The sequence below is a fragment of the Phyllostomus discolor genome, chromosome 8 (genome assembly GCF_004126475.2).
Source record: "Phyllostomus discolor isolate MPI-MPIP mPhyDis1 chromosome 8, mPhyDis1.pri.v3, whole genome shotgun sequence".
Classification (NCBI taxonomy): domain Eukaryota; kingdom Metazoa; phylum Chordata; class Mammalia; order Chiroptera; family Phyllostomidae; genus Phyllostomus; species Phyllostomus discolor.
In genome coordinates, this window is record NC_040910.2 from 92,766,990 (window position 1) to 92,794,808 (window position 27,819).

Consider the following 27,819-nt stretch of genomic DNA (forward strand, 5'->3'; position numbering starts at 1 on the left):
TGTGTGGTTGCCTCTCGAGCGCCCCATACTAGCCCAGGCATGTGCCCTGAGAATCAAACTGGCAACCCTTTGGTTTGCAGCCTGCACTCAATCCACCAGCCAGGGCTTCACTGCTGTCTTATTAGCTATACTTCTTTCATTTTTTTCTTTGCATTTATTTATTTGTTTATTTATGTTTGTAGGGTTTACAGTATTCATTTTTAAGTTTTGGCAGTCTACTTTCAAATGATTTTAAACCTCTTCACATGTAATGTACTAGACTTCTATTTATGCCTCTTGTCCTTTGTGCCATTGTTGTAATAGATTTTACTTCTACAAAGTAAAACTGTATTATAAAACTGTGTTATAAAACTCATTTGCATACAGCATATATAAAAGTACATTTTTGCTACTTTTGCTTTAAAGTGGTAATTATATCATAAAGACTTTACAGACAAAAGAGAAAAAAACTCTTTTTCTTTATACACATTTACCATTTCTTGGTGCTTTTCATTTCTTTTTGTAGTTACCCATTTTCATCTGGTATAATATCCCTTTAGCATGAAGAACTTTTTTTAAACATATCTGATAGTTCAGGTTTGCTGATAACAAATTTTCCAGTTTTGTTTTTTTTTTTTGGTGTTATTTATTTACTTTTAGAGAGAGGGGAAGGGAGGGAGAAAGAGAGGGAGAAAAATATTGATGTAGGACAGATACATCGATTAGCTGCCTTTTACACTCCCCCAACTGGGGACCTGGCCCGCAACCCAGGCATGTGTCCTGACTGGGATTGAACCAGGGACCTTTCAGTTCATAGACTGGTGCTCAATCCACTGAGCCATACCAGCCAGGGCTTATTTTTATCTTGGAAAAAAACCCCAAAACTCATTTTGCCTTTATTTTTGAAAGATATTTTCATTGGGTATAAAATTTTAGTTTGACATTTTCCTTTAGCTCTTTAAAGATGTCATTCTATTCTCTGTGGTAATTTTATCCCTCTTCCTCTGTATATAATGTTTCTTTTTATCTTCTGGTTACTTTGTTTATTTCTTCTGGCTACTTTTAAGATTTTTCTCATCAGTGAAGTTCATCGAGTATCTTGGTTTATAGTTTTCATCAAATTTGGAAAATATATTTTTGTCTTCTATTCTCTTTCTCTTTTTGGGACTCCAATTACAAGTGTGTTTGACTACTTGATATTGTCCCACAGGTCACTGTGCATTTTTTGTCTCTTTTCACTGGCCAGTTTTTGTTGCTATGCTTTCAGGTTTCCCGATCCTTTTGTTCTGTAGCGTCTAATCTGCGTAACTGATTGATTCTCAAGGCTGAAAATATTTTTCTAATGCTTTACTTACAAAGCTTACAGTGATAGAGGCCATTCACTATTCAGTCTGTAGGGGCCTGATCAAAAATGGAGAACGACAAGATGAAGAAAGTCTTGGAGGAAGACGCAGGACAGACGCCTTACGCTTCTTATGTAAAATGAATCCTTCTCAGGCCCTCAAAGTCCGAGGCATGGTGGTAAGAGATCTTATTTTTATGAGACAAAAGGCTTTGTATTAGGACCAGGAACTTTTCTCAAGATGGTTTTAGAATGTTGCAGAAAATTGTAATTATATGTACTGGATGTATTACTTTCCTCTCTTGGTTTTAATGTTTTGTGAAACACCTTCCTATAAACTTTGGAGGCTTTATATTCTGAAGCATCCTGGCCCTTTTCCTTATGAAACTGAGTTTAATTTGTTTTCTGTGCTGTGTTAGGTGGAAGAATGTCATTTGCCAGGCCTTGGAGTAGCTTTGACATTGGATCACACTAAAAATGAAGTCAATGAAGATGGAGTGAGTGACTTGGTTTGTTTTGTTAGTGGTTTGCTTCTTGGAACAAATGCGAAAGTCCGGACTTGGTTTGGAACTTTTATCCGAAATGGACAGCAGGTGAGGGATAAATACTTGTATAGGCCAATAAAGATCAGGATATTTAGGCAATCTGTGAAATAGGAAGAAACACTTTTAGAATGATGTCATTAGACCAGTGGTTCTTAAACATCTTAGCCTCAGGACCCTCCTGACATTTTACAAAATCATTGAGGATACCAAAGAACTTTTGTTTATATGCTTTTATCTGTTAATATTTATCATACTAGAAATGAAAACTGAAATAGTTGAGATATTTATTTAAAAATAATAATACTATTGTGTGTGAACCTAACATTTTGTTTTATATTTATTTATTTGCTTTTACAGAGGGGAAGGGAGGGAGAAAGAGAGGAAGAAAAACATCAATGTGTGGTTGCCTCTCGTACTTCCCCTACTGGGGACCTGGCCTGCAACCCAGGCATGTGCCCTAGACTGGTAATATATTGGTTCACAGGCCAGCACTCAGTCCACTGAGCCACACCAGCCAGGGCTGAACCTAACATTTTTAATGAAAAATAGCCATGTATATATTTTTAACTCTTCACCCAAGGACATTTGTTTTTTAATGCTTTTAGAGAGAAAGGAAGGGTGAGAGAAACATCAGTGTGAGAGAGAAACATTGACAGGTTGCTACCCAAACCAGGGATCAAACCCTCAAACTGTGTATGTTCCCTGACCAGGAATCAAACCTGCAATCTTTTGGTTATGGGATGATGCTCCAGCTGACTGAGCCACACTGGCCAGGACAGCCATATTTTCTAAAGTAAAAAATATTCAGTGAGAAGAGTGGTGGTGTTTAACATTTTTGCAAATGTCTTTAATGTCTGGCTTTAATAGCCTTTGGAAAACTGCACTGTACCCTTGTGAGAAAACAGTAAAAAAGGCTGATAATGTCTTAGTATTATCAAGGACTTATTTTGACCTTCTGGAACCCCTGAAAGTGTTTGGGAATCTTCAGGGTTTTAGGTAAGACCCATGGGAACTGCTGCATTAGGTCATCAAATAAGTTCTGTATCCAAGTTTTGCTTTATTTCTAGCCCATTTGGAAACTAATGTTAAGCTTTGCTTTTAAAAAGGAAGGTAACATTTATTGTGTACCTTCTATCTGTTAGGCACCGTGCTAAGCACTTGGTATGCTCATCTTCTGTGTAATGGTCCTTTGTGTACAGTAAAGTTTCCTTATTTGAACATAATGTTATTATTCAAGCAGGTTTATCATATTTTACTTGGAAACACTAAAAATAATAACAAACATTTGCCTAGTCCATTACAGTTGGATCTGCCTTTACATGTATTATCTGTTTGTCTATTTGTTTGTCTATTTAACGGATGTTGAGTGCCTGCCGTATGTCAGGCGCAATGATAGGCCCTGCCGAGAGATAACTAAGACATTACCCCTGCCTGAAAAGCTGTGGAGGCGACAGACTTATAGATTCCTAACTTACAGCAGCCCTGGGAGATAAATACTATTAATCAGATATTCATTTCCTTGTCATTAGGAAATTGGGGTCTAGAGAGGTTAACTAATGTATCTAACAGTACTTAATAGCAGAGCTGTTGTTTAAATTCAAGATCTGTGCCTCCAAAACAGGATCACTATCTACTTCACCACATGACTCCATTAGTCATTATGTATTTGAAAGTACCATTCAAATGATATTTTACAACTCAAATTGTTTATAATTAATTCAGTATTTTTTGTATAGTCAGTCCAAATTAGGGTGAGTAGAGTATTCTTAAAATGAACCAGTGAAATTCGAGTTTTCTCTATTTGATTAAAATGAGATTCTGCAGTTATGACAGCCTCCTTAAAGGGGCCAATTTTGAACGTTTACCTGGGGAGCTCTGTTTGAGCGTCATTTCGACTTACTAAGTGCTCCATGCTTTCTTCTTTTTGTGGAACATGTTTCTTACAGAGAAAAAGAGAGACCAGTAGCTCTGTCCTTTGGCAGATGAGAAGGCAGCTTCTTCTGGAGCTGATGGGCATTCTTCCCACAGTGAGAAGTGCCCGCGCTGCGGAGGAAGCTGATATGGAGGCGGAGCCCAGCGTGACTGTGTGCTCGGGGCTGAAAGAAGAGCATGTTGTGAAAGCCAGTGCGCTCTTGCGTCTCTACTGTGCTTTGATGGGGATCGCTGGACTCAAGTATTCACTGATTTGATATTTTACCGTGTTGTCATTTTACCTTCTTGTCATCTCACCTCAAGAGAGGGAGCCAAAGGCCTTTTATTCTGAGGATTTGGGTTTTCTGTCAGGCTTAGTGGCCTGGCCTGGATCAAGAATAAAGACGTAAGACAAAACATCTCTAGCTGGGATGTGTCTGTTTGGTCTGATTATAAATATAATTATGTAAATATGGGATGGCCAAAGTGGTTTAAGAAACATGTGACTTCACCACAGCTTGACATGAGTATAACGAATGGTCTGTGAGTGATGCTTTATCTAGTCCGTGCAGCTAGTTGAAGTAGATCTCTTCCCTGTCTCCTATTACAACTGAGATCATAAATTACTTAACATTGATGTGATGGGATTACTAAGCACAAGGTTTATTTAGTCAGTGCACTATATCCTTTTCAATAACATCCTCAACTGTTTTACATGGTCTACGCTTAGCATGTCTTTGGTACTTGCGAATTTCAGTTACCACTGTTTAGTTGTCACCATTCCCTCAACATCTGATAGCCTGGTGCATTGGCCACATCATTGTGTGAACTGCCAGTTTGCTGAGTGCTCTTTAAGCCAGTGTCACTGTGTAAATAACATGCATGTCATCATCGGTGGCCAGTTGCATTGTTTGTTTTTTTTTAAGTCTGTCAGCAATTGGCTACCACACATCTATTACTCAGTTTATGATTAGATAGCAAGGTAGGTAGTTTTATTGTCTCCTTATCGGCGATCAACCCATGTGGGCTGATAAGTCCCCACTGAAAGAGAGACTTAGCCAGTAAAGATGAAAGGGAAGCAAAGAAAGGAAAAGTGGTGCTGGTGAAAGTGACCGCAGGGAACGTCACAGAAGAGACAGCTGACTCGTGAGAAGTTTGGCACAGCTGCCACTTGAGTGACCCTAGGTGTGTAGCCGGATGAGCTTAGTAAAGGACAGCTTGTCAGCATAGATGGGGAATGTCACTGTGACAGAAAGGATGAAGTCTCAGAGGAAGTGGTGCTGGCCAGAATCTCACCATGAAAGGAACTCCCAGCTGTTTCATGACTGGGAAGTGCCAAAGATAAAATGTTGGGAGATGATCCAAACTTAGCAGAGGGCATGACAGTTCATTAAGGCTTAGGGAAGACATTCACTCTGTTTTGATAAGGGCTATTCAAACTATTGATAGTTTTTTCCTTTTTTTTTTTTTTTACAAAGAAATCACTTTAATTCCCAATGAGTCTAATATTTTCAATGATAAAGTGCAATATAAATATTAGTTGAACTATTTTTTAATATCCCCAGCATTATAACTGACAAAGAGTTTTTAATGTTTTGACAAAAAAATTGAAAAGTCATGGTACTACTGGCAAACTACTCTGTATTGATTATTAAGATCGTGGTGCAGAGTTTGAGCCTGTGTGGTGATCTCTATGCTTCCACACTGTGTGCAAAATGAGCACTGCTTGTGGTTGTGTCTGAGGAGGAATACTGGTTGTACAGTCCACAGCTGTGCTTCGGCAACTCAAGATGTTAAAGACTTCATAAATAGGGAGATGTTACTACTCAGAATTTGTATCTGAATGGCTAACCTGTTGGTAAGTTCCTATTTCTTTTCCCTTCCTCGAGTAAAAAAAAGTAAAGCCTAGTCATGTGCTCCCTGTTTAGGCCCACCGAGGAGGAAGCCGAGCAGCTGCTGCAGCTGATGACGAGCCGCCCTCCTGCCACACCAGCCGGGGTCCGCTTTGTCTCGCTTTCCTTCTGTATGCTGCTGGCCTTTTCTACCCTAGTCAGGTAGGTACTTTCTAAGTTGCTTTATTTTTGTCAAGGTCTGCTTTTGTTCATTTTTTTTAAGATTTTATTTATTTTTAGAGAGGGAAGGGAGGGAGAAAGAGAGAGAGAATGAAACATCAATGTGCGGTTGCTGGGGGCCGTGGCCTGCAACCCAGGCATGTGTCCTGACTGGGAATCGAACCTGCGACATTTTGGTTCGCGGCCCGCGCTCAATCCACTGAGCTACGCCAGCCAGGGCTTGCTTTTGTTCATTTTTTAATTTTTACAAGTTGCAGTTACAGTCGACACTCAATATTGTATTAGTGGCAGGGGTATAGCATAGTGGTAGACATTTCTATAACGTACATTCCCCCCAATAGGTCTTGCATCCACCTGACACACATAGTTATTACAGTGTTATCGACTGTGTTCCTACGCTGCACTTCACACAGCCATAAGTGTTTCGTAACTGTCAATCTGTACCGCTTAATCTCTTCACTTTTTTCACCCATTTGGCAACTGTCAGTTTGTTCTCTGCGTCCAGGAGTGTGCTTCTGTCTTGCTTGCTCGTTTATTTTGTGTATTAAATCTCACATACAAATGAAATCATATGGTAATTTGTCTTTCTCTGGCTTATTTTACTTACCACAATACCTTCTAGATTCATCCATGTTGTCACAAATGGTAAAACTTCATTCTTTTTTAGGGCCAAGTAGTATTCCATTGTATATATGTACCATTTCTTTGTCTATTTGTTTTTTGACTGGAGCATTTAATACATTTACATTTAATGTAATTACTGATAGGTATGCAGTTATTTCCATGTTATTAGTTGTTTCTGATTGTTTTTGTAGTTCTCTGCTCCTTTCTTATTCTCTTGCTCTCTTTTGTATGTTGTTGACTCTCTGCACTGTTGTGTTTGGGTTTCTTTCTCTTTATATCTCGTGTATCTCGTGAATATTTTTGGTTTGTGGTTACAATGTGCTTCATATATACCAGACTATGTATGTTTGTTTGCTTGTTTATTTATTTTAATTTATTGATTTTTGAGAGGGGGTTGGGGAAAGAGGGTGAGAGAGAGAGAGAGATGGAGAGAGAAATATCAGTTTATTGTTCTGTTTATTTGTGCATTCACTGGTGCCCTGCCATACCCGCAACCTTGTCTTATTGGGACGAACTACCTAAGCTACCTAGCCAGGGCTTGTTCTCCTTTTTAAAGATCAGCTTTTGCCTTGGCTGGTGGCTCAGTGGCTTGAACCCCAGTCTGTGAACTAAAAGGTCACTGGTTCGATTCCCAGTCAGGGCACATGCCTGGGTTGTGGGCCAGGTCCCTAGGTGGGGGTGTGCAAGAGGCAACCAATCGACGTTTCTCTTGCACATTGATGTTCTCTTTCTCTCTTTCTCCCTCTTTCCCCATCTCTAAAAACAAATAAAAACCTTAAAAAATAAAATTAAAAATCAGCTTTATCGAGCTGATTTTTATATACCATAAAATTCACCAGTTTTAAAGTGTATAATTCAATAGTTTTCAGTACAATTAGGAAGTTAACACAACTATCACTACCATCACATTTTAGAACATTTTCATCACTGCAGAAAAATACTGCTCATTCTATGTTCATTTTACCTTTTAAGATTTGTTCTCAATGGTATCTTGTAATTCAATTTAGTTTTTAATTCCTAAGAGCTCTTTTCCATTCTCTGTTCTTTCTGTACAGGGTCTTTGCTCCGTGGTGGCATGGTTTCTCTGGTATCTTTCATAATGATTGAAGGGGTTTTATTTGTCCTGCTTTCCTTTCTCTTAAGTTTCTTCTCTTCTGCCCCTTATTTTTCTTTACGGTCCTTATTTTTCAGGTTAGGAGCTTTTTAGCACAGGGCTTTGATAATTCTTGATTGTTTGTTCATATTTAAGGGTGGGAAGCTTTAAAGCAGATTAGAACTTCTAAGCGCATAGGTGGGTCTTTGGGAAGCCCTCAGGCCTATCAGAGTCTCAGAGAAGGCTGTCCTCTTGCCTGGAGAGTGCAGGTCTGACAGAAAGTCCTATAAATGAAGTTGAAAAGTCAGGGCTAACAATAGCTGTGAGATCTTAGCCTGTGGTATAGTGACTCACTTAATTACCCTACTTTCTGAGGAATCCCTGGTTGGCCCTTGTTCTGAGACAGCCCCTTCTACCATCTCCAGAGAATACATCTCCCGTCTTCTCTTCCTGGGGGCAGGGGTTCATCTAGCGTGTAGAATGGAGGAGGTGATTCGGAGGTCTGCTCCTCACGTTGACCTCCAGCATTTTTAATGTAGTCTCTTTCTTGGCACTTATAGAACCGCCTGGAGCTATTTCTGAATCATTTGGGGATTCTGTGGTATAAAGTAAATTGTTTTTTCCTCCTGGCAGTCTAATATTTTGCTTCCTCCGAGCTGCCGCTGTGAAGTCAGTTACCACTCATCCATACATACTCTCGCTTTTGGATTTTTGTGTTGTTGTCCCTCAGCATCATCTTATGCATTTATGGTTTTTTTAAGGAAATCCCTTTAATGTGGTTTGAGTGGAGTTTCAGGAGGGTATGAAATTAGGTGCATGAAATTCAGTTCTTTCATTCTTTTCTTTCCTTTTCTTTTTTAAAGCTGAGCCCTGTGGTCCACATCCTGTGTGGCATGAAATTCAGTCTTGCAATGTATTCTTTTTATTTTTTAAGATTTTATTTATTTCTAGAGAGAGGGGAAAGGAGGGAGAAAGAGAGGGAGACAAACATCCATGTGTGGTTGCCTCTCAAGTGCTCCCTCCACTGGGGACCTGGCCTGCAACCCAAGTATGTGTCCTGACTGGGAATGGAACTGGCAACCCTTTGGTTCACAGGCCAGTACTCAATCCACTGAGCCACACCAGCCAGGGCCCTTTCCTTTTACCCGAAGTACTTTCTAAACATATCTAATTCTCATTATTTCTGTACGGTGGGTATTTTTAATCTGTATTTTATAGGGAGGAGAACTTCAGTTCAAAAAGATTATTTAAATTTGTTTTTCAGGGTCACTCTACCAGTAATTAGCATAGATTGCATTACCACTGAGGTCTGTCTTGCAGACTCTAATGGGTTTAATCTTTCTACTACATAACACTGTCTTTTATTAGTGAAATGATTTAGGTGTGATTGAGAATGACCTTTCAAATGTTCTTAGCTTGGGGTAACAGGCTTTTCAGTGGCCTTTAATTTTCCCCACTTATACTGCAATGAAGTGGGAGATTGATGAAAATTATTTTCACAGGTCAAAATTAACTTGTACTTTTCAATCTCAATCTGGGAATTTCCTTTTAAAGTCATTGTTGGTATATTTTTATAACCATTTTACATACATGATGAGCAGTGGCTGTCTCTTTTTTCTATTTCTCTTTTTGAATATTGATCACTTATTTCCTACAATTTCAAATTCTCAAAATGTTTTTACAAGTTAAATTTCATTTTCCAGGTAAAAGATGGACTCACTTGTTACTGTCCTAGTACTCAGTTTGTGACTTTTTGAAGATTAAGTTTGAATACTAGATTTTTTCTATACACATTAAGTATCAGCCGTTAATATGGTCCTTTAAACATTTTAATCTCAAAGGGCCTTTGCTTTTTCAAGGAATGTGAGATGTTCACTCTCCCCAGCTTGCATATGTAATAACTAAGACTTTTGAGAGATTTTTGATTATTTATGGTACGTTGTTGAAGGTCCTCATTCTTCATGTCTCCAACTACTTCAGGTCTCAATGGCAATGGCCAATTCAACATGCTGTTAATTTGAATCGATGTTTCAAAATAGAGAAGAAAATAATTTTTACCTGAAATAATTTCAGAATACTTTCTGATTCTTATGCTAGTATATCTAAGTTCATCTGGTGACATTCTGGTATGTTTTATACAGTACGCCTGAACAGGAACAGCTAATGGTAGTGTGGCTAAGTTGGATGATAAAAGAAGAAGCTTATTTTGAGAGGTAAGGTGACTTCCTTGGTTTCAATTAGCTGAGTAAATGTTTCTTATCCTCTGTTTGGAAATTCATGTTTTCTTTTCTCTTTCAATAGCACTTCAGGTGTGTCTGCTTCTTTTGGGGAGATGTTACTGCTGGTCGCCATGTACTTTCACAGCAACCAGCTTAGTGCAATCATTGACTTGGTCTGCTCCACTTTGGGCATGAAGGTGAGTTCTCTTTTGTTTTCCTTCTAAAGAAATTGTCTCTCAGCTGGGCATTTTCTTGTGGTGTAAACTAAGCAGGTTTTCATTTTGAAGTAATTTTAGCTTAACAGTTTGAAATCAGGAACTGTTTGAAAAATTGAATTGTGAAAACATTTATTTACCAGGGTAATAGATGTTCAATGTAGAAAGCTTGGAAAACACAGTAGAGAAGGAAAAAACAGAATTCCATTGTTCAGAGGTATCAGATATACTATTGTCAGTATTCTGGTGTCTGTTCTTTCTTTAAATTGACGTACATATTTTATAATTTTAAAGAACGTAGCAATATATGATGAGCATTTCCTCATAACAAATATTCTATTTTTTTAAACAGTGCTAATTTTTTTGAAAGATTTTATTTATTTATTTTTAAAGAGGGAAGAGAGGGATAAAGAGAGAGAGAGAAACATCAATGTGCGGCTGCTGGGGGCTGTGGCCTGCAACCCAGGCATGTGCCCTGACTGGGAATTGAACCTGGGACACTTTGGTTTGCAGCCTGCGCTCAATCCATTGAGCTATGCCAGCCAGGGCTTTCAAATATTCTAATACCATATTATTAATACCATTTCCTCATATCAAATATTCTAACACCATATTATATTCCAATACCATATTATTAATTCTAATACCAAATATTCCTTTCTATAGTAGTCCATTATATGGACCAATCATGACTTTCTTAATGGGTCCTTTCTTATTTGCCATGCCAATTTGCTAATTTTGGAAAAAATGCTTAGCTTAAAGAACCTTATTTATGTAAATATCAACACATATCTTCAGATGCTCTTTGTATTGCTTACTGAGGATAAATTTCTAGGAGGCAGTTACTAAGTACAAGAGTATGATTATGTGAAGTTTAATGAGTACTGCCATATTATCTTCCAGGAAGATAACAGCAGTTTCACTGATTTCATTAGTGCGTGAGAGGGACTGTTTTCTTCTCCTCTCGCCATCACTGGCATTACTGAAATTAGGTTGACGAAAAATGGTCTCACTTATTTTGCATTTCTTTGATTACTAGGGAAACTTGGTTTTTAGTTTTTATATAGTTTATAATGATTTTTTTGTAATTTAAAAAAATTAAGTGTTTTGGCTGTTTATTTTATTTTTTTAAACATTTTATTTATTTATATTTAGAGAGAGGAGAGGGAGGGAGAAAAAGAGGGAGAGAAACACCAGTTAATTAGCTCTTGCACACCCCTAAATGGGGACCCGGCCCGAGGCCCAGGCAAGTGCCCCAACTGGGAATCGAACCAGTGACTTTTTGTTTATAGGCTAATGCTCAATCCACTGAGTCACACCAGGCAGGGTGGTTTATCTGTTTTGTGAAAAACTTATCAATGTCCAAATTTTTCTTTAGGTATTTGTAAGTTTTAATTTTTATTTCACCAATTCAAAAGGGCTTTTTATATATAAATGACCTGGCATTATGCCTTATATATCATATTTCATCAATTTCAAGACATATTCAGTATTGAATCACCCCAATTCAGTTGATTATAGTAGTTGTGTGATATTAATGTGGTAGTGTTCCTCCTTTTTTTCTTGAAAAGCTACTATTAAATCAGGTATGTATTTATAATCCACAGTGTCTTCAAAAGTGGAAAAGTACATCATGTTACAATTGACTTTTTCTCAGTTGTTTTTGCCATGTGGAAATTATTATTTTTTGTGTGTGTAGTATATTATTTCTTTTGTGGTTCTTACTTTGCTGTTATGCTTAGAAATGTTTTTCTTTCCTCAGGTTTATAGAAATGGTCACCTATATTTACTTCTAGTGTTTTGTGGCTTCAAGTTTTACATTTAAATCTTTAATACATTTGGAGTTTATTTTGGCAATGGTGTCGTGTGCAAATATAGAGCAGGTCCCGTAACATCATATTCAATGTCATTTTGCTATACAATGAAGAGAAGCTGTAGGAACCTAACTCTTTGTTACTATTAATTAGCCCCTGGTAAAATTGTTTTCATTTTACAGGGGTGGCCAAAGTAGCTTTACAGTTGAGAGTACTCGAAACATAAGTTTATGCTTGTATTATTTATTAATTACTGTATTATTTGTCGTCTTCTTTGTCAGCCTATTTTTGCCCACCTCTCTATGTCATTTCTCTTAACATTACAGACCCTACCAACAGTGTTAAGTGAGGACTTACTATACAGGTCCCTCAGAAAGGTCCCACCTTTCTATTGAATAATCCACTTCTTCCCACTGACTGGCAATGTCAGCAGTAGTATTTACTAAGTGCTTTCATATGGTGGTTCATTTTCCAAGGAAAAGCACACTTTAATGTTGGGTCTGTCTGAGAAGCCACTTCTGAAAGAGAGTATCTGAGCGCTGATGTTGTACATCCCAGTCTCTTTAGGTGGTAATATACGAGAGAAAATTGTGCTCCACATACTTTTATATGCTGTTGGAATTGTTTTGGTTGTTTTAGATTGTAATTAAGCCAAGCTCCTTGAGCAGGATGAAGACTATCTTCACACAGGAAATCTTTACTGAACAGGTATTTGTTTTAACTTTATTCTTAGGTACTTCTTTAACTTCCTTTTATAACATTCTTTGGGGGCAACTTATCTATCTCAGTTTAAGAGAATAATAAAGCATTTTTCTATTAGTTTTTAGTTTCCAGTGATGATTTATTTCATCTTTGCAACATCTGTAAAGAATAATCCCATTTAAAATTTACTTTTAAAGCTACTTAATACATATCAAAGCATGTTTTAAATTTACATATTTTAGAGACTTGAGTAGATACTTAAGAGTATGGTCTTAGGTCTTGTGATGGCAGGGATCTCACATGGGGTAATCATTTGGATTTGTCAGAAGAAAAATGAAATAGAAACCTATTTAAACCTTTAGGCTGTAAGATTCATTTCTAACTAGATTATAAACTAGAGTCTAAATTCCTTATTCTTGTATTCACATGTTCTTATTTGGCCTCAGCACTTTTTTCCCCTGGTTATTTCCAAGGATATTTTATGTTTTCAGTGAAGGAGGCTGTTGTAAAATTTAACATTAATTCCCAGATCCATTTTTTAAGTTAAATCTCAGAATACAAAAATATATGTCTTAAAAAATGAAATATTTCAAAATACTCACGGAACCATAGTCATTACTTCCTTTAGGGTAATTTCTCATCTCCACACCGAAGCCTGCCTCCGCCCCTCAGGGCACATGCACCACCATGCACTGGTCCCACGTGGGACTCAGGAGAATTGCCTGTTGTTTAATCTGAACGAACTGGGAGACAGCTTCGGGGAGGGGCTTTGAAAGACAGAGGTCTGTGCATCACACGAGGAGAATAACAGTAACAATTCCAGTTTGTACTTATGTTTTACTTTATAATTCACATATGTTTTCTAAAAAAACTTTTCCACCTCACAAAATCCTTTTGAAGCAAGTAAGTATTGTCCCATTTTGTAGATATGAAACTAGAGTCAGAAGATAAAATGACTTACCAAAGTAACGTCATTGAGCACAGACTATGAATCTGATTTTATATCTATTTTCAACTTACTTCACCACCATCAACATATCTGTGTTTGAAAACAAGCAAAAAAATTACAGGTTTTTACAAATCCCTAAGTGTATGTTACTTCATCATTCAGAAATAATTCAGTCATGTAATAACTGGTTCCGTCGTTCATTCCCAGGGCCCACGCTTGTATTTAGTGTGGACAGTCTACCTGGTAACCCTCCCTCTCTCGGGGTAATTTTGTTTTCGGCTCTGTTGTGTGTATTGATATTGTTTTTACCTCTTAGGTTGTCACAGCTCATGCAGTTCGGGTCCCTGTCACCAGCAACCTGAGTGCCAACATTACTGGGTTTTTGCCTATTCATTGTATCTATCAGCTTCTCAGGAGCCGTTCTTTCACCAAGCACAAAGTGTCAATAAAAGTATGACCTTACATTTGTATTTCAAGCTACAACCTAAGTTATTGTTTTTTTTTTCCCAGTTCTAGTTCAGTTTGTAGGCCTTTGCTGTGGATTTTGTGTATGAAATGTGTCTAGTTACCAGTCATTTATATAGTTATAGTAATTAGGAACTTAATTTTAGATTTTTTAAAATAACATAATTATTTAACAAATGTATAGTGTTACTAATTCATTTATATCCTCAATAATAGTATATGACTATTTCATTAAGCCTTAGTAAGAAGTTGCCATTTTCTATGGTTAGGTTTTGTTTACCAAACTGAGAAAGTTGCTAGTCACCCAAAGCAACTGTTTGTGCCTCAGCCGCGAGGACATCTAACACCTCACTGGTACACACTGTGATAACGGTTTCAGTTTGCTACAGTTGGTGTAATCGTACGGTTAAAAGATCCTCCAAAGAAAAGGTTGAATCCCAGGAGGTAAAGAAATCTGTTTGAACCTTTTCTAGAGGCCCTTTTATTTATAAATAACAATAAACAATATATGCATTGATATATCACTTTTAATTATCCTTGTTTTTATGATTTAGTGAAGCTATTTTGTAGCTACACGATATCTTCTACTTATATTTTTAGCAAGTGAAACAGAAAAGAATTAGGAGTCTAAATGCACACCCAGCACTTCCGCGTGTCCTCAGTCTGTGTCGATACTTCAGTGACAGTCTCCCTGGAGCGGTTCTCAGAGCCCCTTTCTCAGTCGGTCTGAGGGTCTGCCGTGAAGAGCTGTTCTTCCCGAGTGCCTCTCTGCCGTGGGGTCCTCTGCAACAGCACGCGGTGCTCTAAGTACAGCGAGGACAGGGACTTACCATTTTCCCACGATGTAAAAACTACTAGATTAGAAACACCAAGTTCAAATTCAAAACCCAAACTAACCATTTTAGATTTATCTTCCAATGGACAATATTCTCAATTAGGATATAAAAGTAATCAATATTTTTAAATCAAAGACAATGTGGAATTGGAGAATATATTTCTAACTGCTAAAAGTTAATAGTGAGTTTCACAGATTGATAAATCGTACAAAATTGTATGTGCTTCTAAAATTTCACTTGCTTTTTCTTATTGCTATAGTTCATTTAGTGCCTGTAACCTTCTTTCTTTAGGACTGGATTTACAGACAGCTCTGTGAAACCTCCACTCCGCTCCATCCTCAGTTACTTCCGCTGATTGACGTGTACATCAATTCTGTGCTCACTCCTGCGTCCAAGTCTAATCCAGAGGCCACAAACCAGCCAGTCACGGAACAGGAGATACTCAATATTTTCCAAGGAGTCACTGGGGTAAGATACTGATTTATTTTAACATTTTTCTTTTAGTTTATTCTTTTGACTTACTCTATATTTCTTTACTGATTATTAGAAGTTCTGAATTTAAAATGGGGTTAAATTTCTTTAGACTCCTTATAAAAATTTAAAGAATGATTTTAGTTCCAAGTCATTTGTTGAAGAGGCATTTTTTTTGAGGAATTCTCTTAAAATCTGCACTTTAAAGTCTAAGTAGTAGCGTGGAGACTGTTTATCAAAGGACTGTGTGGCATTCAGACACATTCAGCATAGGTTTGTTTAGCTTCCTGTGAGTCTAAGACATACCTAGATTCATTTATGGAAGATCTGAAGACTTTTTTTCCCATTTTTTAAAAATGTTAAGATTCAGATTTTATTTATTTATTTTTAGAGAGAGGGAAGGGAGGGAGAGAAACATCAGTGTGTGAGACCAACATCGATCAGCTGGCTCTCACACACACCCAACGGGGGACCTGATCCTCAGCCCAGGCATGTGCCCTGGCTGGGAATTGAACAGGTGACCTTTCAGTTCTCAGGCTGGCACCCAATCCACTGAGCCATATCAGTTGGGGGCTCTCCGTTTTGTTAGAAGGCGAAGTAGTCACATGTTTTACAAATGTATATTAATGTGTAATTTCAGACAATACTTGAGACCCCTGTAAGCGTTTTGCCAAGGCAGCCTGATGGGATTTCTGTTGAGTAGCAGATGGAGCCTTTTTCCCCTGTTTTAGAGACTGTTAAAGCATGCTGCTTTTCATTTCCCACACCATCTAAAATTTAATTTAAACTTCAAGTTGTCTCTTTGAGTAATGAAAACAGCAACATTTCTCCCATTTTACCTGAGCTTGGGAATAGTCTATTTTGGATATTTTGCTATCAAAAAAGCACCCATGAAACTTAACATTATTTTAAAGCATTTCTGTTACTTCCAGAGCGACAACATCCGCCTTAACCAGCGCTTCAGTATCACGGCACAGCTTTTGGTGCTTTACTATGTTCTGTCTTACGAGGAAGCTCTGCTGGCGAACACGAAGACTTTAGGTAAGTTGTGCCTGCAGGAGTGTGTCTACTGATAGATGGTTCATGTTATTTGTTTATGTTTTGTTACTTTCCCAGCTGTTACTTGAAAAAGTCAGGTCAAATATTCTACCAGCCTTCAGCGCCATTCTGTATAGTCCTTGCAGTGTGGGCATCGTGTGTTTTGATGCATGAATTACGTCCCCGTGGGGGCTCCTAACCCCTCATAAGGCTCAGTCCTCTTTTCAGCAGGCTGACTTAGCAGAGGACTGAATTGCTGGTATTTTAACAACTTTAGTGACCTTATTAATGAAATATAAATTAAGAGGTTTCTTGATTTCATTTTTTGCAGTATCTTTCTTCCATTAGTCTGAAGAATAACAGTCTAAACAAAAGCATTAGAAAAAACAACAGAAGACTTTTGCCATTAAAGTCTTTTGCCATTAAAATGATCACTGAACAGGGTTTTCACACTTAGCTGCTTCGTACAATATCAGAAGGTCAGATTTAGAGGGGAAGATATCAGTATAAAGTACTGTGTTTTCCTATATTTGAAAAAGAAAACTCACCTGTATTTTAGGCTTTCTACATGTATGTAGTTCCATACCTGAACCAAAAAGAGTATCATTAAACTATAAACATTGAGTATATAATGCAGGGAAATTGCATTCTTGTACGGGTGTTTATTTTGGCACAGCTGAGTGATTTACTTTTTGTGAGCTATGAATGAAGGTCACTTTTCAGTGTTTGGCACATCAGTTTCACTTATTTATCTGAAGTATTGTGTTTTAAATAGACTGTGAATTTCTCAATTGTTTTCTTTCCTGACTATAATTGTTAGGGTTATACAGTTGATATCCCATAACTGTAATTATAGTCTTTGTCACATTAGGGACAAGGTGGGCTAATAATAAACATTAGATAATGGCCTCTCACTTTTATTCACATATAAGAAAGTCTGTTAAGGAATATGACACTTGTGGTTTAATAACTAGATAGTAGAGGAGTGAGTTATATACAAGGAGGTGTTCTGGGGGAGAACTCAGACCATTAATATTGTAGCAGGGGACCAAGATACTCTCTTAGTTTTTATTTAAACTAATCTCTAGCAAAAAACTTTTTTTAACACAGAAAAATACAGAAGCCCCGGCTGGGTAGCTCAGCTGGTTGGAGCATTGTGCTGATACACTAATGTTTCGGGTTCGATCCCTGGTCAGGGCATATACAGGAAGCAACTAATGAATGCATAAATAAATGGAACAACAAATAGATGTTCCTCTCTCTTTCTCTCAAAAAATATTTTCTGCATTTTTACAGAGATGTTAAAGAGAATAATTGCTTCAGGCAGGGCTTCATGGGCTGCTAGTTCTTTGATGGGATCATTAAAGTATGATCAGAATTTTGTCTTCAATTTCATAGGTCTAGAAAATGAAATATATTTTTAAAAATTTTACTCATTTGAGAAAGAGAGAGGAATGGTGATCTGTTGTTCCACTTATTTATGCCTTCATTGGTTGATTCTTGTATGTGCCCTGACTGGGAATTGGACCCACAACCTTGACGAATTGGGGCAACGCTCTCACTAACTGAGCTACCCAGCCAGGGCTTAGAAACTTAAATGTTGGTACTTGACCCTAAGCTGAACTTGGGGACTCAAGATCTTAATAACACTAGTTAAAATTTGAGTGCTTGCTATATGGCAGACACTACTTGACACTTCAATACTCTTTAACTCTTGTGAACTCTTAAAATTTTGAGATGGGAACCGTTGTTACCTTTACTGTACAGGTGAGAGCACCGAGACTCAGGGAAGTTAAATAACTTCTCTACTTAGTAAGTGTTGGAACCAGGATTTCAGTGTCCCTGGCACCTCTGTTGTTTTAATAACCATCTGAAACATATTCTTACTCAGTTCATAAAAGATTGGTGTGGAAAACTAGGATATTAATTTATTAATTTACAAGTGGGGTTACATCTAATCAAGAGGTATATAGTCTGTATAGGCAATGATTCTCAACCTTTTTCCTTCCACTTGCAGTACTAACTGTCTTCAACCAAAAGAAAAATTTGTTGAGCTTTACATTTTGTGGTTTGTATTTGAAAAATAATACATATATTAGATATGCTTTTTCTATGACCATCCTGGTTGAGCTGCTCATGTAGTTCTGTGATGTGTAAGCAGAGCACCTTGGACGGAGATGAGGGTGCCAGGCATGTAGAATATGGTGAGCTGGGCAGAGCAGGAAAGCGTTGAGCAAGACCTTTCTCCGTGGGATCTGGGGATCCACTCAAGGTCTTTGAGGACACAACCAGAGACACGTGATATGGCCAAATCTATGTGTGAAGGATGAGTTAAAGAGAAGAGAAATTGGAGTCAGGGAACTTGGGCCATAATAGATGTTTAAAGAGATGGTGTGTAGACCCTAAATTAGTCCAGCAGAAAAAGAACAGAAATTAAGATGGACATGTTTAAAAAAAAAACCAGGATGGAATAATTAGCTGGCTGAAGGTAGAAGTTGTGAGGAAAGGAAGTCAAATTCAGTTGTCCAAGTTTCTTTAAAAAGCGGGGGAGGGGAGAGGGTGGAGGATTGAACAAAAAGGACAGAGGTCTCAGGACATGGACAACAGTGTGGTGACTGCTGGGGAATGGGGGGGGGTATAAGGGGACTAGATGGTAATGGAAAAACAGTAAAAATTTTTTAAAAAGTGTCAGTCACCACAATGATATAAGAGTAAATTAAGGCTACTGGGTCATGAAGCTTTAAGCCATGTGGTCATGACTCTATTTGGTTTTCCTAATTAGATTTGGGAGACTTCACTTAGCAGGTTTTCCTTTTTAGTGCAGGGAATTTCTGCAGATGACTTCTCTTACCCATTATGATTTTTCTCCCACTAGTTTCAATTTCTGGGCATTTTCCAGATGTTGCTCTTAGGTATGTTCTTGTTCTTACTAAGTACCCATTGATTTGGTAGTAGTTCTTCATCTTTTATGAGCTCTATTCTCAGATTGAGTGAATTAAAACTAATTTGATATTGATATTCAATCCCATTTGGATTGAAGGTTAAGATTCCTCTCGTTTCTGATACTTTATTTTTCTTTTGCTTTTTATCTTTGACAGCTGCCATGCAAAGAAAGCCAAAATCATATTCGTCTTCTTTAATGGACCAGATTCCTATCAAATTCCTCATTCGACAAGCTCAAGGGCTGCAGCAGGAGCTGGGAGGTATTTGTTTTACGTGCTTTTACTGCTAACATTCAATGTTAACAAATTTCTTCTGTTATAATGATAAATTTAATAGGTTGCTCAGTGTTAAAAATTCAAGATATTCCAGAGTGAAATCCCTGTTTACATCTCTCACTGTCGTACCTCCTGACCTCAGCCCCCCTCATCCTAGATGTGTTGTTTTGGTGTCTAATTTCAGACCTTTTTCCTCCAAGTTGATCCATATGAAATTGCAGGTATTCAACTATTCAAAAATGCAATTTCATGTGGTTGAAGCTCTCATAGATACATACATGAGTAAAAATTATTTTTTAAATTATAAATGGTATCATACCCTATCTCTTCTGAGATTTGCTTTTTCTTTTGTAGTCTTGGAAATCTTTTCATATCAGCACATGTAGATCTACTTTATTGTTTTACCTGCCTCACATATTCCAAAGCATGGAATTACTATGATATTTTTACTGTAAAACTGTCAAATAGAATATGGTAATATTTTTTGAAATTTGTAATTTTCCACCCTGGCTGGCGTAGCTCAGTGGATAGAGCTCAGGCTGCGAACCAAAGTGTCACAGGTTCGATTCCCATCCAGGGCACATGCCTGGGTTGCAGGCCATAACCCCCAGCAACTGCACATTGCTGTTTCTCTCTCTCTCTCTCTCTATCTATCTCTCTCCCTTCCCTCTCTAAAAAAAAAAAAAATAAATAAATAAATTAAAAAAAAAGAAAACTATGTACACTTAAAAAAAAAGAAATTTGTAATTTTCCTTATTTTTGTTTATAATATTTGAGTTTGGGGGTTTTTGTTTGCTTGTTTCTTCAAAGCTGTAATTTCCTCTTTTTTTTTCTTTGTTATTATTGGTTTCAAGGCAGAACTTGAACATTCTTTGTTCACTTTTAGGCAGATGTCTGCGTTTATATCTTGCTTAATTTATTTTCAAAGAAATGTTATATTTGGCAGCAGTTGGCAACTAACACATTTTCTTGAAGAGATTATGAAATGTGGATTAATTTGCACTATTGTAAGCAGTCATTTCTGTAACTGTTTTCGGATAGTCTTAACTTTACACATACTTGTGCATTTAGATGTTTAAATTTTAAAATAATACCACTTTTGATTGTTAGTGCCTTTCAAGCAGAAACAGTAATTTTAAGCACTTTTTGTGAGAAAGGAAACAGATGCTGTTCCTGTTAGGACTGAGCAGTGGTATTAGGAGTCGATTAAAGTTGCATAATAAGGGGATGACTGGGTCTAGTGTTTTTATTACTACTAATACTATCATTACTACTCTTTCAACTCTGATGATGAGGATGATGATACTAACAATATAGTAACAACAATATTTATTAGATATTTATGTGCCAAGCATAGTGGTACTTTGTCTATCTAAGTAGGAATGATTTATAGTATCTTTATTTTCTCATTATTGATATTACTCAATAATAGTCATGAATAAACATAACTATACTATAAGTAAAAGATTAGTAACATGACTTTGATTTAATAAAAGGAAGATTTCCCACTTCTTTTGGGCTTCTTTAACCTTTTTTTTAAAAAATAGACTTTATTTTACTTTTTCCTTTTTAAAAATTTTATTTTTAACTATTAGTTTAGGTGTATAACAGTGATTCAACATTTATATACCTTAGAAAGTGATCACCACAATAAGTCTAGCAGCCATCCATCACTGTACATAGTTAATTTATTGACTCTGTTCCCTGTTGCTGTACATTCCAGCTTTGTGAATTGTAACTGGAAATTGGTACTTCTTAATCCCCTTCCCCTTTTCTGCCCAGTCCCCTACCTGTATCCCTCTGGAAACCCTCAGTTCCTCCTTAACTCTTCTTGAAGGAAGGCAAATGCACCCTCTTGTGGATACTATCAGTACTGCCTCAGTTGGCCAACATAGAGGTCTGTCCAGAAAGTATCCAGACACACACCATGAAAAATAGAGACATTTATTGAAGAGGATACAAGATATAAGAAACACTGTACATAGGATAATGATGCCTCAGTCCTTTTCACAGTAGGCACCTTTGGACCTCACACAGTTCTCCCACTCACCATCGGCTGCCCCATCATATTTTTTTTAATTTCATCAACGGTCTGAAATCTCTGCCGTTTCAAAGGTGATTTTAGTTTTAGGAAAAGCCAGAAGTTGTAGGGTGCCAAATTTGGGCTGTAGGGGACTGAGTCACCTGACTGACTTGATTTTTTGCCAAAAAACTGCACAAGATGTGATGCATGAGCAGGTGTGTTGTTGTGATGAAGCTGCCAATCACCGGTTGTTGATAGCTGCGGCTGTTTTCATTGTATTGCTTCTCTCAACTGATGAGGAACACTGAGGTAGTGCTCCTTATTAATTGTTTGGCCTAGAGGGGCATACTTGTGATGGTCAACACCTTCCCAATCAAAAAACACAGTTAACATGGTCTTGACCTTGCTGTGATTTTGCCACGCCTCCTTTGGGCCTGGAGAACCAGGCAACTTCCATTGGGACCACAGGCCTTTGTTTCCAGATCATAGCTGTAGACCCACAGTTCATCTCCAGTCATGACCTTGAGGAAATCTGGTTCACTGTTAGTGGTTTGAATCAAGTCATTAGTAACTGCAGCATGATGTTCCTTCTGCACTGGTAGTAGAATCCTGGAATGATTTTGCCAAGACAGGTTTCAGGCCAAGATCCTGTGTCAAAATCTCAGACGCGGTAGTTTTTGGAAATCCCAGGTCAGCTTCTAGTTCTTGCACTATCAGTTGCCAATCTTTGTTGATTGCAGCCTGGGCATGTTCAACATTCTCGGGTGTTCTGCTTTTTGCAGGCCTTCCAGAACATGGGTCACTTACAACAGATTCTTGACCATCTTTGAAGCATTTGTGCCACACTTTTATTTGCACTTCACCCATTGCATTGTCCCCAAAAATCTTCTGATTCATCCAAATAATTTCTGTGGAAGGGTGTTCAAGCTTAACGTGAAATTTGATGCAGATTTATTACTCTACTCACGCAGTCATTTTGAATGCAACAGCCACACAGTACACATGCTCACTCAATAGTGTCTACCACTCCCACTGAGTATTAGTACAGTGAAATGATCATTGTTCATGCATGTGTATTCCAGTCCACTCCCCTTGGCTGTCAGATTACATGATGTGGCACAAACTGCTCTCATTATTTTAGCAACAGCTGGGCTTTTTCCAGACAGACCTTGTACTTCGCTGCGTGACTTTGGGAACCTTAATAAATGTTTACAGCCTATTCCCTTACAGTAGAATGAAGACAATATTGCTTACCTTGTAGCATGTTAGGGTGAAATGAGAAAATGTACCTAAAGTGCCTGAGACCTTTTAAGTATTCAGAAGTGGGCAACTGTAATTTTACCTATCTATAGCAATGATTCTCAGCTGGGTTAGAGGAAAAAATATATTCTTCAATAGAAGCCTATAAGAATTTCTGAGTGAGGTCTTTTCAAACCACATGTAATCTCCCCCAAATGGATATTCTTTGCTTTCCTCTCCCCTCAACTCTTGACCTACTGCTATATTGAACAGCTTTTCCCGGTGGGAGACTTTTATGTTGGGATAGGGAGGAAGAAAACTTGAGAAATTTTGATTAAAGAAGTAGTTTTCAATGTCCCGTGTATCAGATTACTTGGTTATCTTAAGCAGATTTCCCCACCTGAACTACTGAACAGGAGTTCTCAGACTGCAGTGTGCACGCACAAGTGCAGACTCCTTTGACTGGCTGGAAGTGAATGGGAGAAGGGAGAGAGGAGATGGAAGATTTTAGTGTTTAAGAATGAAGAATCCAGTTGACTTTCTGTAAATTTTCAAGGGTTGCATTCGGCTTTACTACGTCTCCTTGCAACTAATTATCCACATTTATGCATCGTGGACGACTGGATCTGTGAAGAAGAAATCACAGGGACCGATGCTCTGTTAAGGCGCATGCTTCTGACTAACAATGCCAAAAACCACTCTCCTGAACAACTCCAAGAAGGTACAGTAAATCGATAACCCTTTTCCCCCTTTAGTAGTACAAAGAAATGTTAAGCTCCTTAAAATCATAAAATCATGCAGAATTTTCCTGGGGATACAACAGTGTTTTGGTGAATATATTTTAAGTTATTCTCTTTGCATTTGAGTTTTAACCATTTTGTTGTGACATGCTTCTGTCTGTTTCCTTGTAAGTCCTAAGTTATGTCACGAGACAGGTCATGTGGTTTTAGGAAGGTCCTGACATGGTCAGAAATAAGTGCTATGGAATAGAGCAAGTGAACTTGCTTTGAATGTATGGCGTTCTAGCTCAGCACTATCAAATACAAATATGATACGAGCCACTTATAATTTTAAACTTTGTATAGCCACATTAAAAGGTTTAAAGCAGGCAAAATTAATTTTAGTAATTATTTTATTAATGCAATATATCTAATATATTACCATTTCATCATGTAATCAATGTAAAAAACTATTAAGGAGATATTTTACTGTTTTTCCTATACTAAGTCTTTGCAGTCTGGTATGTATTTTATATTTAGTGCACATCGTATTTTGGACCAACTATATTTCAAGTGCTCAACAGCCAGATGTGGCCAGAGACTGGTCACATCAGTCTTTTTTAGCAGCGCAATTCTCGATATTATTTACTAACAGCAGTCTGCCGTGCCGGATGCTTCCAACTTATACAGGGAGCAACCAGAAGAAATTATGGAGAAATTTGAATCCTTCAAATGAATGCTTTACCAAAAACAGTACTAGGGTATATTTTCATGTTTTGTTTCAGTCAATTTTTAAAATCAGTCTGAATCACCAAGGAAATGACATTTATCTTTGAGTCACTAACATGAATTTAAACATGAGATTATTTTTTGTTCTTTATGAAATGACTACATGTAACATGAATTTTTCTTGACGCCTTTATTTTAAGTATAGCCAAAACTATGGCTAGGATTGAAAGTTTTACTTTTTTAAAGCAACGTTGTTTTCTTGATTTGCTTGGCCGGCAGTCTGACAGACTAGCAGTTTGCACCGGGCGTGCCGCAACAGTGTTTGAAACGTTCAGTACCTGACTGTTTGGTCGGTGGCACTGACCTCTCTGTCCTTAGACTGTCAAACTGAAAAAAACGACAACAGTCAACAAAACAGTAGCTGGGAATGAATCAGAGTTATACCTTTTTTTTTTGTCAGATCAACAAAAAACATATTTTTTGGTGTACTGTAGAATTTGAGTAATTAGTGTATGTATGCCATGAGATGAAAAAAGTTTGAAAATTGCTGTGATAGAGCAATAATACTTCTTATTGGGTAAGCTGCATGGAATTTAGATTATGACGGCTAAGTTTTCCTTGTAGCCTTTTCAGCTGTCCCAGTAAGTCACACACAAGTGATGCAGATTCTGGAACACTTGACTCTGCTTTCTGCCAGTGAACTTATACCGTATGCAGAAGTACTAACATCCAACATGAACCAGCTGTTGAACTCAGGGGTTCCGCGGCGAATTCTTCAAACGGTCAATAAACTGTGGATGGTTCTTAATACTGTGATGCCTAGAAGGTAATTTTTCGTGTATTGTTTCGTGTAAATAGATAAATATATAGCAGTGATTATATGCAGTAACCTAAACTTAAATGTTAAAAATTATTGACTATTTGACAGTATAAATCCTTCCTGCAGACCATTAAAGAGTTGTTGTAACTTGAATGAAGAGCATAAACTTTATCTTAAGAAACAGAGAGAAACTTTAAAGTATGTCCACTGTGAGAGGTTCTTTAAAAGTGAGCCCTCAGGAAGCCACCGTGGCTGCTTGTCACCGAGATCAGCGCTGCAATCGTCCTTTCAGTGGCTCCACATTCGCTGAATATTAACATTACCCAGAGATCTTCCAAAGCTCCTGACCCTGGAGTTGCAACCCATGCCAGTGAATTAGCACGTCTGTGCATAGAGATAAGCACTGGTATTTTTTTAATGATTCCCTAGGTGACATCAGTGAGCAGTAAAGTTTAGGGAGCACTGGATTAATTATTTTGTCTTTAGTCATGTGATGCTCTCTCTACTGGCCCACAGGTTGTACCAAAGACTCTCGGCTCGCTCTAAAAACAACACCAGGCTGACCTAACCTGAGAATTTGATTCAGTACATCTGGGAATATTTATACTTTTCAAGTTAAAAAAATTAAATTATAAGCACCTAACTTTTTCATATTAATTATAAGTAAATTAACATATAAAATTAATAAATGCACATAACTTGAGAAGTTAAATAGTATCTAAGGCCTGCCTACACCTTCCCATTTTAGAATATTATTCCCTAGAGACAACTACTTGCAGCTTTTATCTTTTTTTTTTAAGATTTTGTTTATTTCTAGAGAGATGAGAAGGGAGGGAGAAAGCATTGATGTGTGAGAGATGCATCTGGAGACCTGGCCTGCAGCAGGCATGTGCCCCCATGGGGAATTAAACCCGTGACCCTTCAGTTCACAGTCTGGTGCTCAATCCACTGAGCCACATCAGCCAGGGCCACCTTTTATCTTTTTATTGTGGCATTTATATTTCCCCATATATATCATAATAATATGCCTATAATTACTATGATTTCCTAACTTTCTGATTTAGAAATTACCTTTCGACTTCCTACTATACAAGATGAAGATTTAATACTTTTACCTCCCTCCTCCCCTGTGAATCCCTCTTCCCCAATACACGCTTCCCCCTTCTCCATTTCTCCCAACAGTTGTCTCAGAATTTTTGCTTAAAGCAATATTCAGTATGCACATTATTATGACTCTTACATTCCTGTTTCATAAATGAAACTGTTCAGAGAGGCTCGGTGAGTTACATAGAGTCATAGCAAGGATGTATTACTGAGAATTTAATTCAAATGTTTATTTTATATGCCACGATTATTCCATTACAGTGTTGAAGATCTTTGAAACTACTTTGTGTTTAATGTTTTATCTTCATTTATTTTAGATACATAACAATAGGTTAGATTTCTATAGTTTTTAAGTTTTTGAAGTTCATTCACACCAGTTTTCTATTCTTTTTCCTGAAAATAATCTTTTTAAGATAGAAAGGACTGGATGGCTACAGGTTTCAATTATAATATAGCTGTTTTTGAACATGTGATTATTGTCTTACCAGGCTGTGGGTAATGACAGTTAATGCACTTCAACCTTCCATAAAGTTTGTTCGACAACAAAAGTATACTCAGAACGACCTGATGATAGATCCTCTCATCGTCCTAAGATGTGATCAGAGGGTACACAGGTATGTGTCATTTGAATTTCATTTTTATTAGAGAGTTACGCTCTGGAGAGTCAAAGAAACTGAAATTCAGCTTAAACTTCTATCTGATGTTCCTGCAGATAACTGGCAGTGCAGCCTTTGAGGCTTTTTTTAAGTTGGCTGTGTTCGTGAACTATCTGTTCAGCTTCAAATAAAACCTAGCCTTAAAGAAATGTCCTTCTTGGTGTTGGCACCCCTCAGTAATGGCTGTTCTTTCTCTCAGAACAAGACCAGTGCAGAATAATACCATGTCCGCTGGCATTGTTGGAAAGGCTTTTAAAAAATTGGTTTATTGTGAACCATTAAGTGCATTAAAACTGTGATCTTTTTGGCATCCTCAACTGTGATGTTAGCTTCATTGAGCCTACATTTGTCTATAATTTCTTGATAATTGCTGAACTTAATTGCTTTGAAGTAGCTTCACCTCAGGGGCAGAATTAATTAATTCACATTGTTAATATTTGAATTTCTAGTTGCTCTACTAAATAATATCAAATATATATAAGTTGAGGGGCCTGCCTTTAAAGTGATTACCACCTGTGTGGGGAAGTAAGATCAATAAATGAAAAGTTAAAAAATGTGGTCATGAGTAGAGGAATGGTATAGTAAATGGATGTTATTAAAAGTTCAGGAAAGAGGTAAGGAAGTGGGACCTGAATGGTACTATAAAGAATAAAAATAGGGTTTAGATGACCAGATGCTATAATGATGGTGAGTAGGGGGCCAAGGAAGGGATTGTGGGCAAAAGAATAGTATATGCAAAAGTGTAAAAGAAAGAATGAAAATGACTTCTGTGGAGGGGTAAGTTTTTGGGAATGGACTTCAGAAGTGGAAAGCTAGATTGGGGTCACAGTATGGACAGCCTTGACTAGTAGGCTGAAAGGTCTTTTAGGTGGTAACTTAAGAAGGGAAGCTTTGCATGAGACGGTTTAGAGGGGAAAGGAACTGGAGTAAAGAAGACTAGGATATACTCCGAATAGACTCCTTGCCCTCCAACTTCAGGTGATATTCTTGAAGTGATGAAATGTGCAAAATCAGCCAGATATGAATGGGTGAGATC

At 37.5% G+C, this 27,819-nt stretch overlaps 1 protein-coding gene across 3 annotated transcripts in view; it reads left to right on the forward strand.

Annotated features, from left to right (window-relative positions):
* Positions 1-27,819, forward strand: part of INTS2 (integrator complex subunit 2) — a 47,435-nt gene that overhangs the window by 10,311 nt on the left and 9,305 nt on the right. For all 3 annotated transcript variants that reach the window (XM_036033597.1, XM_028519364.2, XM_036033598.1), the window contains exons 6-19: positions 1,370-1,500; positions 1,741-1,914; positions 3,813-4,039; positions 5,706-5,831; positions 9,708-9,779; positions 9,868-9,982; positions 12,454-12,522; positions 13,782-13,916; positions 15,058-15,234; positions 16,170-16,278; positions 19,374-19,478; positions 23,312-23,476; positions 24,828-25,029; positions 26,616-26,741. In XM_036033597.1, the coding sequence (XP_035889490.1) occupies positions 1,370-1,500; positions 1,741-1,914; positions 3,813-4,039; positions 5,706-5,831; positions 9,708-9,779; positions 9,868-9,982; positions 12,454-12,522; positions 13,782-13,916; positions 15,058-15,234; positions 16,170-16,278; positions 19,374-19,478; positions 23,312-23,476; positions 24,828-25,029; positions 26,616-26,741 (1,933 nt within the window). The remainder of the gene's footprint in view (positions 1-1,369; positions 1,501-1,740; positions 1,915-3,812; positions 4,040-5,705; positions 5,832-9,707; positions 9,780-9,867; positions 9,983-12,453; positions 12,523-13,781; positions 13,917-15,057; positions 15,235-16,169; positions 16,279-19,373; positions 19,479-23,311; positions 23,477-24,827; positions 25,030-26,615; positions 26,742-27,819) is intronic.